This window comes from Monocercomonoides exilis, assembly GCF_001643675.1.
Source record: "Monocercomonoides exilis strain PA203 chromosome Unknown scaffold27-1312184, whole genome shotgun sequence".
NCBI classification, from domain to species: domain Eukaryota; phylum Preaxostyla; order Oxymonadida; family Polymastigidae; genus Monocercomonoides; species Monocercomonoides exilis.
The window spans coordinates 786,978-800,470 of record NW_027150572.1 but is presented as its reverse complement, the minus strand read 5'-3'; the positions used below and the strand labels follow the sequence as shown (position 1 = coordinate 800,470).

Genomic DNA, 13,493 nt, shown 5'->3' with positions numbered 1-13,493 from the left:
CCATTACTGCAAACAAGAAAAAAGATTTATCGTTTTTTCTTTCTTTCTTAGTAACACCTTGCCAAATAATACCAATAATTTTGAATGGTATAACAACTTATATTTTCATGGTTGTTTTGAGTTTATATTTTGCACAATTTTCTTCTTTCCAATGATGTGCGGATTCTTTTCGAATGACGAATATTCATTGTTTTCTGCCTGCAATATGCTTTCAAAAATACAGACAACGAGTGGAACTGAATGGTTCAATGGTTTGTGCTATTGTCGAATTCGAATTCATGATAGTTGCGATTTTTTTTTTATTTTTTTTTTTAGTATTGTTTTGTGAACTGGAGCATTGCGATGAAGATGGGCAAAAACAGAAAATCGAAGAAATGAATGAATTGATGGAAGAAATGGATAAAGAAGAAATTGAATATGTTTACACAACAGAACTGTTCAATAAAATACTCAAAATGATTGAAGAAGAGAAACTTTCGATGGAAAATGCATTATTCTTGCTGAAACATGTTGGGTATTTCAAAATGGTGAATTTTTTATGGACAGAGGAATATAAATTTTCTTCGTTGAGCAAAACATATGAAAAAATGATCATTGATGAAAATGAGAAAAAAGGAGAAAAGAATGAAAAACTTCTTGTTGATATATGCGAGTGCAATGCTTTACTCAACAATGAACTTTCTTCTGAATTGGTTTCAATTATTGTTCCTTGTCTTCTGAATGTTGCATTGAAGAAAGCGGAAGACGAGGAGACTCAAAAAGAAGTGGAAATGGCACTTTTGGCATTGAGCAACATTCCAGTATTTTATGTTTGAGCGCTTCTTTTTCATTTTTGATTTATTAATTTTTTCTTATTTTTTGTATAGGAAGTGAAAAGAGAATTGTTAACGAATAAAATCAAAGAAATCATCAAATATCATCAGGAACACAGAACTCTAACAAAACTTGCCTATCAATCTGCTTGGGAGTTTTTAATTTACAGATTGGACACTGATAAAAGCTATGAAGCCATCGTGAATGAACTGCATTTCGCAAGAGAGGCAGCAAGAGAATTGGATGAGCTGATGAACACTGTGAATTGGAGGAGAGCGAAGAAAGCGGAGAAAGAAGAAAAAGAAACGAAAGAAGAGCTTGTTTTATTGAGATGGCTTTCTTCAATTTTCGGTTTCTTTCAAACGAATATATCGACGAATGAAGAATTTGATGGACTTATCAGCAGCCTTATTCAAATATTTAGGTCTGCGAAGGATAATCACAGAGAAGCAAGCAACTGGTGCATTTATTTATTTAAAGAAGCAACTGAAAATAGAGCTATGAAGGTTGATGCCTTGCTGGAAAGTGGAGCTGTTGATAACGTTTTGGTGGAGATTCAGCAACCAACGTTGAACGAAAGAGTAACATTTGATTACTTGGAATTCTTCTTCTATATTTTAATACGATCGAAAATAAAAGAGTTTGATGAAATGGAAGAAGCGAAAAGAAAGATAGCAAAAAAGAAGATATTAGAAAAGATGGAAGAAGAAGGATACGAAGATATCATTGCAAGCTTTCATGAAACTTTAGAATTTTTTCAAAGAAATTATGATCGTTTATTTTCGTTGAATGTTGAAGATTATTTAGTAAATGTTTTTGACGATTAAGTACTACGAATGTTAAAGCACAGAAATTCTTTTTATTTATTTGTTAATTTATTTTTATTTTTCTTATATTACATTATGTTTAATAATAAAACATTTTTGATTGACATATTAGATAATTTAGTTGATTCTTTTTGATATGGGACAAAATTTTTAACTTGTGTATTTTGTTCCACTCTTTTTTTTACTTATAATTTTCTCAATTTTTTATTATTTTTCTTCTTTTTTGCTTGTGAATGTCAGAGATTATAATTATTCGATTGAAAAAAGTTTAAACAATTGTTGAATTTTTCATAAATGAAAGAATTCTATCCTATTTCATTCTAGTTTTGATTATTTTTTTTATTCTTTATGAGATATGTCTAAATTTTTTTGAAAAATTCCTTTTGTTTAATTTTCAAATAAAATAAAAATTTCATATATCGATCAAATTTCGGTTCTCAAACACGAAATTTCATAAAAATGGAAATAAAATCTTAACAATGTTAATATTTCCATTTTAGTGAAGTTTCGTGAGTGAGAACTGAAATTTGATCGATATATGAAAATTTTATTTTATTTGAAAATTTAATAAAAGGAACTTTTTAAAAAATTTAGACATATTTTAAAAAAAAATAAATGGATAATTATTTTTGAAATCATATTACAACATTCAAAAACTTCGGTTCAAAAATATCTCTCGAATAATAATAAAAGAACACTGAAGAGTGAAAAGGCTTATTCAAATCATTTTTATCTTTTGTTTTATCATAACATTTGTATATGAAAACAATTATCATGCTTTTTCTTTTTTGAATAAGAATTTTCTTTCAAAAAACAAACATTCTTTGTTAAATCAACATCCCCAAAAAAAAAAAAAAAAAAAAAAAAAAAAAAATGATTTCAAAAATAATCACCCAAATAATAAAAAAAGCTCCAGATGTTTGTATAGGGTCAACTTTTTAATGGGACTTTTTCCCTTATTGGCACTTTTTTTGTTTTTGACTGCCAACTTTCAACAAACGTTGATTGGCTTTCAGTACTTCAAAAAACCTTTTTTTACAAGTTTAACACAATTTATTTACAGTTTGTTTTTTAATTTTTGCTTATTACACATTGAGAAATTACGTTTTTTTGTTAAATTTGAACGGACTTTTACCAGCCAACTAGGCAACGTCCAAGAAATTGGATACATGTTTTGAATAGCAAATACTATTATCTAACCACTTTTAAATTCTTTATTTTCATAAACACTTTTTTCTTGTTTTTTTCACATTTCATTTTTTTAACAATATTCTAACATAAAACCGATTATTTCTTTGTTCATATAATGAAATGAAAAAAATAAAAATTTGATATGAAAAACAAATAGTCCAATAATAAAGTGTTGGAAAAATGAAACATTAATTTTTTCCATTTGTCAAGAACTTAACTTTTTTACAAAAACTTGATCATCGATTATTTTAGTTAGCGCCATTTGTCCGTTTTAGATAAATAGAAAAAATAAATGTTTCATTTTTCCAACACTTTATTATTGGACTATTTGTTTTTCATATCAAATTTTTATTTTTTTCATTTCATTATATGAACAAAGAAATAATCGGTTTTATGTTAGAATATTGTTAAAAAAATGAAATGTGAAAAAAACAAGAAAAAAGTGTTTATGAAAATAAAGAATTTAAAAGTGGTTAGATAATAGTATTTGCTATTCAAAACATGTATCCAATTTCTTGGACGTTGCCTAGTTGGCTGGTAAAAGTCCGTTCAAATTTAACAAAAAAACGTAATTTCTCAATGTGTAATAAGCAAAAATTAAAAAACAAACTGTAAATAAATTGTGTTAAACTTGTAAAAAAAGGTTTTTTGAAGTACTGAAAGCCAATCAACGTTTGTTGAAAGTTGGCAGTCAAAAACAAAAAAAGTGCCAATAAGGGAAAAAGTCCCATTAAAAAGTTGACCCTATACAAACATCTGGAGCTTTTTTTTATTATTTGGGTGATTATTTTTGAAATCATTTTTTTTTTTTTTTTTTTTTTTTTTTTTTTTTTTTTTTTTTTTTGGGGATGTTGATTTTGTTCATTTTCATTTGGACGATTCTTATTAAGAAAAAGTTTAGGTCAAAACTCTAACTTAATGATAATTTCAAAAAAGATCACATAAGTTGATATGTTTCTAAGTTATTTTTGTCTGATCAGCAATAATTATTTTTTGTCTCTTTTAATCATATTTTCAAAATTAATAATAACAATAATAATAATAAAATATAAGGAAAATGGATATATTACAACGTGATTTATTGTATTTTTATAAATGGAAAAACTGATTGAATTATTTATGAATAAAAAAAATGGATTCATTGAAAAGTTGCGCAATTAGTGAAGATATGTTCACTTGTTCTCATTGAATTTGAAGTTGAGATGACAACTGCTACACTCCATAATAATAATAATTCATGAAAAAATAATATGAGTAATTAAACTTATTACAGTTAGTGTTAATAATAATGGACACTTTCAATAACTGTGGACAGTGGCATTTCTCAACCACTGTTTATTGTTTCATTTCGAGAATTAACCAAATTATGCCCTCAATGACAAAAATCATCTGTAATTGAGATTATGTCACAGTCCACAATCCCTGACTGCGCACACAATAATTAACAAGTCTTTATTTTTTTGAAAAGTTCCTTTTGTTCAAATTTCAGATAATTATGAAAATAAAATGTTTTCATTTAATTATTATTTTAACTTACAGTATATAACCAGTTTAACAATAAACGTTTTCCAATGTTGTTATATGCATTCTTATTTTGTTTTGTGAGTCAGAATATCAATTTGATGGTATCATTTTATTTTCATTTTCTCATAAAAATTTCACAAAATGAACTTTACAAATAAATATGAACACACAAACAATATGTGTATACATAATTTTGATTGATATTTATTCTTACTGTTTTTTCATTTAAAGCATTAGTAAGAAATAATAATAATAAATCAAACGATAGTTTTCATTAATGGTGTTTGAATTGATGACTGTTTTCAATTTGAGCAAGATGTTGCTTTGGCAAACAATTCGAAGACCATGAACATGTGATGAAATATTTTTTCTATTTAACGGTTGACCTGGTATAAAAACACACACACACCTCAAATCTTCCTCCCCCCCCCCCCCCACTCCACACACTTCAAAAAAAAAAAAAAAAAAAAAAAAAAACACAAAGAATTTGAGCGTTGTAATACGATAAATAGTGTTGCTTTTGTGTTAGTTGCTTTTAACATTTCTCATTCATTTTTAAGAAATACCTATTTCAAGAACGCTGACCATAATTGGAAAGAAAAAAAAATAATGATATTTCTCTTTCTTTCGATGTTGGTAAAATTCATCAATTCATTTTTAAACATCCATCGTTCCATAAACAATTGCAAACTCTTTGAAAAAAATTGTTATCGTGATTATCAAAATATTCTTTTCATTCAAAACAATAAATGAAATGAAAAATGTATTGTTTGATAAAGTTTGGAAGTAAAGATCAATGGTCATGAATGAATTTCAAAAATATCTTTTATTTAAATTTCTTTTGAAAGAAGAAGAAGAAGAAGAAGAAGAAGAAGAAGAAGAAGAAGAAGAAGAAGAAGAAGAAGAAGAAGAAGAAGAAGAAGAAAACAAATAACTTTGCGAAATGACGCTATTCGTCAACCTTTGGCACTCCAGCATATACCATTGATTCAATGCTGCATTCATTTTTCCCTCTAAGAATTTTGAAAAATCCTTTCTCTCCCCAGTCTGAGCCCCAAGAATTTGCTAAAAGCCAATATTTTACTCCTCCTTCAACTCCCCATCCAACAGATTTCACTGCGTGTCCTCCAAGAAGTTCTCCTGTCTGATGTTGATAAACACCTTTCTTGTAACTCATAAAGTCCTCGTATACCATGAAGCAAAATTCTTGTGGCCCATGGCGCATCAAGTCAGATTGAATAAAGAGACTAGGCAAAAATGAAAATGTTTTGGCTTTATGACGAACAATCACAGAACCATCCGAGCACTTTCTTGGACAGCGTGGAACTGTTCCATTTCCAGATACATATGGAATGCATTCGTCTGTTGTCACACCTCTAAGGGCCATCCATGTCCATTCAAGTAAAGGACTTCCTCCATTGCATCCATGATCCAACATGTCACAAGAAACAAGATCTTGAGGAGATAGAACCCCCACAGGATGATCCATTACAGCAAAACGATCCGATAGAACTTCAGTTCCTGCAAATGCCCAACACGATCCACATTTTTTCTGATCTCTGATTGGGTGAATTGCATTTGGCCATTCTTCGCGAGCGTCAAACGACTCAGGCGAATTTGGATCTTCTTCAACATGTGAATGAAGATCTTTTTTCAAGTCCTTAACGATTTCTTGATTAAACATGCTCCTAAGTTGCTGCGTTGAAAGCATTGAAAATTTATTCTCTTCAGCCGTCCAAGTTGACAAAGGATTGTTATTAACATATTCAACAATATGCTTCTTTGCAAGAAGCGAAGAAATTAGTAAAACAGTTAGGATATTCATGTTAATTATGATTAAAACTTATGCATCTAATTCGCATTTATACATAACAGTATACGAATGTTATTGGTTTTTGAAACATGGAAAAATTCACTTCTGGGATAAATCAGTTGTTTGCTGTGATAAATTTGAACAAAAATAATTACAAACAATACAAACAAGAATCATCATTATTTCGCATTTGTGGAAAAATTAAAACATAATTATTTTTTTGTTCTTTTTAAAAAAGAGAAAAAATCATTGCCATACGATATAAAAGCCAGATTAATTTTTTAATGTCAGACGGTTGTGTATGCAGCTCCACTAATATTTCATTTCTTTGATTTAATTAAAGTTTTTAAACTTCCTTCATTGCCAAATAATTTTGTTTATCAATAATATCTGTTATTTAATTGCTAAAAATATTCATCTTCGAAATAAATTTGCTTAAAAGAGCTCATCTCCTCAAACTGATAGAATCATCAAGTTTAACATTGTCTTTTTTGAATTTAGAAAAATGGAACAATTATTTTTTACTTTTCAGATTTTTTCTTCAGGAAGTAAACGATTTATTGAACAAAAAGGAAGCTCATTGGTTTAACGAACCAGTGGATCCCGTAAAACTCAACATTCCGGAATACTTCAATGTTATTGAAAAACCAATGGATTTGGGAACAGTAAAAAAATCACTTGATGATGGCTTTTACAATACAACACCAAAACTTTGCCTAAAAGATATTACGCTAATATGGGATAACTGCTATCATTTTAATTTTCCAAAGGATCCTGTTGTTACAGATGCTTTAACCCTTCAAAATAAATTTATTACGGATTGCACGAAAAGTAAATTGTTTGATGAAGATGATTTAATAATTACAAGTGAGCCAAATCCAAATAAATATTTTGATTCAAAGGAATTTGGAACAGCTAAAAAAGCAGTCGTGAATTTTCGAAGTTTGATGGATTCATCAAAAGGCAAAAAAATGCTGAGTGCTGCACATAGACAACACAGTACTGGCTTATCAAAAGATATTGAAAAGGACAAACATTTAAAAAAAGAAAGAGACCTGAAGCATGAAATTGAAGCAGAATCTAGAATGATCAAAGAGGAAACAGACGAGTACAATCAAAAGAAATCGAATAGAGAAAATGATTCTTCCAAAATGAATGAACAAAGTACTGAATCGAATAGTACCCAAAAACTGACTTCAAAGAAAAAGAAAATTACAACAAAAGTTGTATCCGATTTGTTACATCACGATGCAAAGAAGAAATCCAACCGAAAATCCGAAGGAGGAAGTTCTGAAAAGCAAAAGAAAGAAGGAAAAGATGCAAAAGAAAGAAACGTGAAAAAACGCGCGAATTCCGAAAGCAAACAACCAAACTTATCTGTGTTAGCCGAAAGGTTTGAAGGCGACGACATTCCTCTAACTGTTGACGAGATGGAGCAGATGCTGCAAGCCATTTCACAATTTCCAGAGCACTTTCTTGCAGCTATTGCTCAGTTTTTGGATGTTGTGTCAAGCTGCTCTGCGAACCTGAGCTCTGATGGCGCCATCGAGTTTGACATAGGAAAGATGCACCCGGTTGTTCAGAGGCATCTCCAAAAGTATGTTCTTGCGTGCTTGGCCCGGTTGCATGATTCGCTGAATAAGAATATTGCTGAGCTTCCAGAAGAACAAAAAGAACAGGAATCAACTAGAAAGGATGACAATTCATTGAATGAGGCTGGGAACATCAAGTTGCCTGAAAATGAAAAAAGCAGTGAATGCAGTAATGAAAAAGCTCCAGAAGAAACGAGAAAGGAAGAAACGAGAAAGGAAGAAGCGAGAAAGGAAGAAGGGGAAAAAGAAATATCAACTGAAGACGCAAAGCAGACGATGGATATTGCGTTGCCGTGAGACAGTTCTTGAAAGCTTATTCCTTATTTCAATCGCTCAGAAATTGATCAACATGCTGAAGATAATCAAAAATTTTATTAAAATTGAAACCTTTTTCCCCCCGTTTTCTTTCAACTTATAATATTTGCTGTTCAAACACTTCATTTTCTTTTTTTATTTAACTCTTCTTTCGTCAATTCTCATTGGTGAATTGAATAAAATTCCTGTATATAAAAAAATAAATAAATAAAAAAAGAAATGATAAAAAAAAAGCTGTCCTGCTTTCATATTACAGGGAAATACTTGGGAAAAGATTGGGTTCCCCTCTTCAACAACATACAAATTGTAATAATCAGCAACCGTGTAATGAGACAAATAACTTTAGAAACACAACAAAAGTTACATGAAAAAAATAAAAAAAAATAGAAATAAATAAATAAAAAAATAGAAATGAAGAGGAAAACAATTTTGTGAGATTATTTTTCCAAATGAAAATTAAAATTCTTTTAACATTTAAAAAAAAGAAAAACACTTTTTTTTTTTGAAAATAAATCTATGACAAATAATTACAGATAGTAAAGATTACTCAATTTTAGCAGGAGTATAGCCTTTCCGATTCTCTGAGGTGGATGCAGAAGATGAAGAACCACCTTCAATCAAATCTTCAGATGGCCCATGAAGTGAGCTTGCAACACTGCGCATTTCATGCGAATTCGGCTCTGTTATTTCAAGCTTATCAAAAGCATCTGTCCCCTTTCTGGAAGTGACTCTCCCGTCTTCGTTAATAAACTTCCCAAAGATCGCTTCTTTGTACTTGTTCGCAATAGGCAGCTTCGTCGTCCCGATAATCTCCATCACCATCACAATCGTACCGAATATGCCCATAAAGCCAGTCATCGTCGACATCACATTCGCCAAGAACGAGCCAAACTTCATTCGAGACACCCACATCGTCCTCAGCACATCCAGATCCTGGTTGAACACAATGTGCACACGCAGGCCATACTGCGTGTGCATCTCATCCGGAGCGGCCTGGGTGCCCAGCTGAATGGCAGAGGACACAATCTGATAGCCAGGGAAATGCTTGTCATCCGGATTGATGAACAGAGAAGGCATCATCGTGTAATTGAACACAGTTGCATTCACTCCCTTGAATGGGCGGTTGTCAAGCGACGATGCCAGCAACACTCTGGTTGACATGCGGTCCTCCACCTTCTTGTGCTGAATCCCAGTGTCCACAGACACAGTCGCCTTGATGCTGTATGCATGCGCCACTTCCTCATCAGACTCGATTCCAATCTTCGGATGCGTTCCGTCGCGCAAAAACTTCATCAACACATTTTCGCCATGAATATGAACATCGCAGTTTGCCACAGGGTTCACATACGAGTTTGTAGCAGGTGTTTGACGGCACTCGAGATTCAGTTTCTTTGAAGGCTCATCTGTGGAAAAAAAACAATATTTATAGAAAAGATCGTGAGTAAATGAAAGAAAAGGAATAAATATTTATGAATTTGAATTAAAATTAAAATATTTCGAAATACATCATAAATTTGTAAAAAAAATTATCACTTTCACTTTTATTTTTTAAAAAAATAAAAATCACCCCCCCCCCCCCCCCCCCAAATCAACATGAATTTCACACTTTTAGCCTCGAGATTGTCTCTGATGATGTGGAATGCTCTCTGACATTGAGACCAGCCAGTGGTCTGTGTGATATCATTCACTCCTTCAACACACGACCCGCAGTAGTCCTCCAGCTGGATGTGCATGTCCAGATGGCCCACAGATATCTGCTCCAAGTCCAAATCAGGCTCCATCGCTGCTGCAATCACAGACTTCGTCTCATTCACGTTGTTGAAGAAGAACTCAAACACAACTGCAACCGCCGCCCCAATCGCAAAGAAGAGATAGATGATCGTCACAAACCCGCCAATCCTGCTTTTTTTCAGCACCTTAGGCGCTGTGTTCGTAACAGGATCCATCTTGTTTGAATGTCTGTCTGAGAACAAATCCAAAGCATACAGCTTCGAACGCGAGGGAAGGCACAAGCACACAATAGCCACTGTCAGCCCCACAATAAACGACACCGCATAGCAAATAACCATCACAAGTGTCTCCAGCTTGTCCTTTGTTTCATACATAGGCGGCTGTTTATTGAACGCTGAAGAGATAGTGGCGGGTGTGGCATTCGGCATCTTTGATCCCACGGGGCAGTACGCATCCTTCGCACATGGCTTGCACGTCTGCGAGCCATCTTCGTCGCTGTAAGTGCCAGCTGCACAAGAAAGGCAGTGATAACCTGTGCTGCCTCCTCTGAACATGTTGAATGAGCCTGCATAGCATCTGGTGCAGTCCTTCTTGTTGTTGAATTTCTTGTTGAAGGAGCCAAAGGGACAGGGAACACACTGAGCATTGGAGGCATGGCGGGGTGTTAAGCTAAAAAGAATCAGTTCATGAATTTTTTCAAGCAATAAATACATTTTAAAATACATGAAAGAGAGAGAATAAAGAAAGTTATTACAATTATGCAAATTACTTTTGAATAAAGAACAAATCATACCCGTTACCGTTTTCATAATAAGAACTCTGCCCACCTTCAATATGAGCCCCAGGAGAACACCCGAATTTCTCAGGCAGCAAATGGAAAGTGAACAGCTGGTTGTGGAACTGGTTGTCTGACGGCAGCTTATTTCCGATGATGTTTCCTCCAAAGCAGAAAAGCGTGTTCATAAAGTACACCCCAACCCCACCGCTCATAATGGGAAATACTTTCTTCTCTTCGTGATACGTGAAGAGCGGATAGCTCAGATCTGAAATATCCCAAAAGTTCAGCCGGTTTTTCGCATTGTCCACATCCAGGCCAGAAAACGAAATAAATCCCTTGTCGACTTTTGCTGTGTATGAGCGATAATAAATTGGAAGGTTATCATACTGTGGAGTCTTATCAGGATCATTGGGGATAGGCTTTTCAGGAAGAGGCTCAGAGAAAAACAGATAGAGAGGATCTTTCACAGTGTTCGGTGTGTTTTCAATTGTGGGGACAAGAATATAATCCAACCGATGAGAAGATTCGCGCGTTTCAGTCACACCTCCTCCGACAATCAATGGATTGTATTCGATTCCTTCCAAAGATATCTCACCGTCCCAAACAGCAACTAACTCTCGAGGTTGGAGTGAGTGCTCTGTAAGATAAAATAATTGGCGGATTCATAATATATTAACAATTATGATAAGAATATATAAAAAAAAAATTATATATATATAACATTATTTCATAGAAAACGCAAACCATCAGTTGTTGGATTTTTAACATCATCTTCTAATATTGCAGTGACATTCGCCAGACCAGTCGCTTTGTCCACAAACTTTAGAACTTTATCAGGATGCTCCCAAAGTCCTTCAATGTACTTCATCTTGGCTTGTCTCCAGGTGTTAGTCACAAGCGAAAACACCCAAATGTCCTTTGAAACCTGCAAATCGATCGTTTTGCCCCCGAAAACAAACAGCTGCCTGTGCAGGATGATGCCCGTAGCGCCAGACAGTGCTGGTGGCATAACCTCGTTCATGGGGTTGATCTTCTTCCACTTCTTGTCCAAGATCGAGTACTGCCACAAGTCGTTCTGCGGAGATATAACTGCCGTCTCTCTGTCCACACCCATCCCTCCGAACAGAAACAGACGCGATGAATACTCCACAAACGTGAAATCGTATCTGGGTGGCCCGCTTTGCTCGTCGCTTTGTGTGCTTTGATCAGCCGCTCCGTCCAACTCCTCATTGTCCTCTACAAAATCGTCAGATAATTCAGTTGTTCCGTCTTTAGGCCGGAACATCTTGTCCCACTGCTCGTACTCCTCATCAATTTCCAACTCGACCACTTCCTCTTTATCCTCCCCGCTGCTTCCTCCATCCATGTGGATGGTTTCCCACTCGCCTGTCACAAAGTCGTAGGCGTGCAAGTCGTTGAGAATTGAGTTTCCTTCTCCCATCCCTCCGTATATCCACATCTTTCCCAGTGCAGCAAGTCCACCGTGCAACGCACGCGGCGAAGGTATTCCGGGAATGGCGGGAGTTTCAACTTTGAAAAGGCCTTTGGCATTTGACACAACTGAAGAAGAAGAAGAAAGAGAAGAAGAAGACGATAATGCAGATGATAACGAAGAAGAGCCTGCTCCTTTCATTGCAACGGAAACTAAATCTCCCAAAATGATACCATTTCTTTGCCCTCCAAATGCATAACCCTTTGGAACGGTTTCTTTTGTGCCATCTTCAAACTTCACTTCTTCGTCAACAACAATAAACCCACATTTTCTTCGCTGATACCCGATAGCGTCCATCTCAAATCTTTTCACACGGATAGAGTTCTCATTTGAGAAGTCAAATTCCAATACGTCATCCATGAGCTCACTCGATCTGTGCTTGTCTTTCATGTACCCTCCATACACATAGACTTTGTTTCCTTTAATAAAACATCCTGCTTCTGTACGAGGTTTTGGTTGATCAGCATTTACGCTAGTATCAAGCTTTTGCTTTCCGTTTGAATTCCTCGCAACTTCATTGACACTTAAACCAATTCTTGACCAATCGCCATCACTCAGAGGATGCTTGAATACATCCATTGTCTGTCCACCATCAGATGTGTAGCCTCCAAAAAGATAAAAAGCTGATTCAGTAACATATCCACAGCCTCCAGACCTGACGTAAGGTATATTTGCAGAATTTCCTTCATTTTTGTTTGTATCACAAATTTTCGTCCATTGCTTTGTTGCTTTGTCAAACTTCCAAATATCGTTTTGCTTTCCATCATTTGTTCTTCCTCCACAAATATAAAAAGCACTTTCAGTGCTTGCGAACTGAGCACCGTGTCTGGCTGCTGGCCTTGTGTGGCTTTGGAATATTTCGGACCAAACTCTTGTTTTCATATTAAATGCCCACATATCATCATAAAAGCCTTCTGGCCCAATTCCTCCCCACATTACAAAATCCGTATCGTCGACAAAATATGCGTAGTCCACACGTTCTGGTGCATGAGTTATCCCATTGACCTCCACAGGATTCCAGTCTTTGGTTTTTGTATTAAACATGAGGATGCTTGTTTGATAGTTTTTAAGACCATCCATTCCGGAAAAGCAAAAAAAGGTATTTGAAGGAGCATCTTTAAATGTCAACGGAACAAGCACAGGATTTTGACGAGGGGATGGAGGGCTTCCACCAGCAGGCAGCTTTCCTCTTTCGTCTGTAAGCTTTACATTTTGAGGACTATCAGCTGCATGAAAGATGTGCAACAATAGAAAAATAATTGCCAGGATCTGGTTCATTTCTGGCCTTTTTTGAAGAAGAAGAAAATAGATCTTATTAACCATTAGCTAATAAATATTTTTAATAAACTGCGGGGTTATAAGATCCAATTACTGTTTTCTTGCCTTCCTGAAAGAGATAGCACATGAACATTATTAA

General features: G+C 34.4%; 4 protein-coding genes across 4 annotated transcripts; 2 read left to right on the top strand and 2 right to left on the bottom strand.

The window, feature by feature from the left end:
• The first annotated feature begins 5 nt into the window (after nucleotides 1–5).
• Nucleotides 6–1,958, top strand: MONOS_15954 (uncharacterized protein). Its single transcript, XM_067868859.1, has 4 exons — nucleotides 6–87; nucleotides 224–251; nucleotides 316–809; nucleotides 867–1,958. The coding sequence occupies exons 1-4, from the start codon at nucleotides 85–87 to the stop codon at nucleotides 1,638–1,640; spliced, it is 1,299 nt and encodes a 432-aa protein (XP_067726012.1). The 5' UTR covers nucleotides 6–84; the 3' UTR covers nucleotides 1,641–1,958.
• A 3,102-nt stretch (nucleotides 1,959–5,060) lies between these two features.
• On the bottom strand, nucleotides 5,061–6,275 carry MONOS_13403 (putative cathepsin B5 cysteine protease). Its single transcript, XM_067866101.1, has one exon. It carries the CDS (start codon nucleotides 6,178–6,180, stop codon nucleotides 5,305–5,307), a length of 876 nt encoding a protein of 291 aa, XP_067726011.1. The 5' UTR covers nucleotides 6,181–6,275; the 3' UTR covers nucleotides 5,061–5,304.
• A 158-nt stretch (nucleotides 6,276–6,433) lies between these two features.
• On the top strand, nucleotides 6,434–8,308 carry MONOS_13402 (uncharacterized protein). Its single transcript, XM_067866100.1, has 3 exons — nucleotides 6,434–6,467; nucleotides 6,611–6,642; nucleotides 6,701–8,308. The coding sequence occupies exons 1-3, from the start codon at nucleotides 6,453–6,455 to the stop codon at nucleotides 8,055–8,057; spliced, it is 1,404 nt and encodes a 467-aa protein (XP_067726010.1). The 5' UTR covers nucleotides 6,434–6,452; the 3' UTR covers nucleotides 8,058–8,308.
• MONOS_13401 (uncharacterized protein) lies at nucleotides 8,191–13,399 on the bottom strand (the record flags this gene model as incomplete). Its single annotated transcript, XM_067866099.1, has 4 exons — nucleotides 8,191–9,478; nucleotides 9,682–10,475; nucleotides 10,600–11,221; nucleotides 11,329–13,399. The coding sequence occupies 4 exons, from the start codon at nucleotides 13,397–13,399 to the stop codon at nucleotides 8,619–8,621; spliced, it is 4,347 nt and encodes a 1,448-aa protein (XP_067726009.1). The 3' UTR covers nucleotides 8,191–8,618.
• Nucleotides 13,400–13,493: the final 94 nt, after the last annotated feature.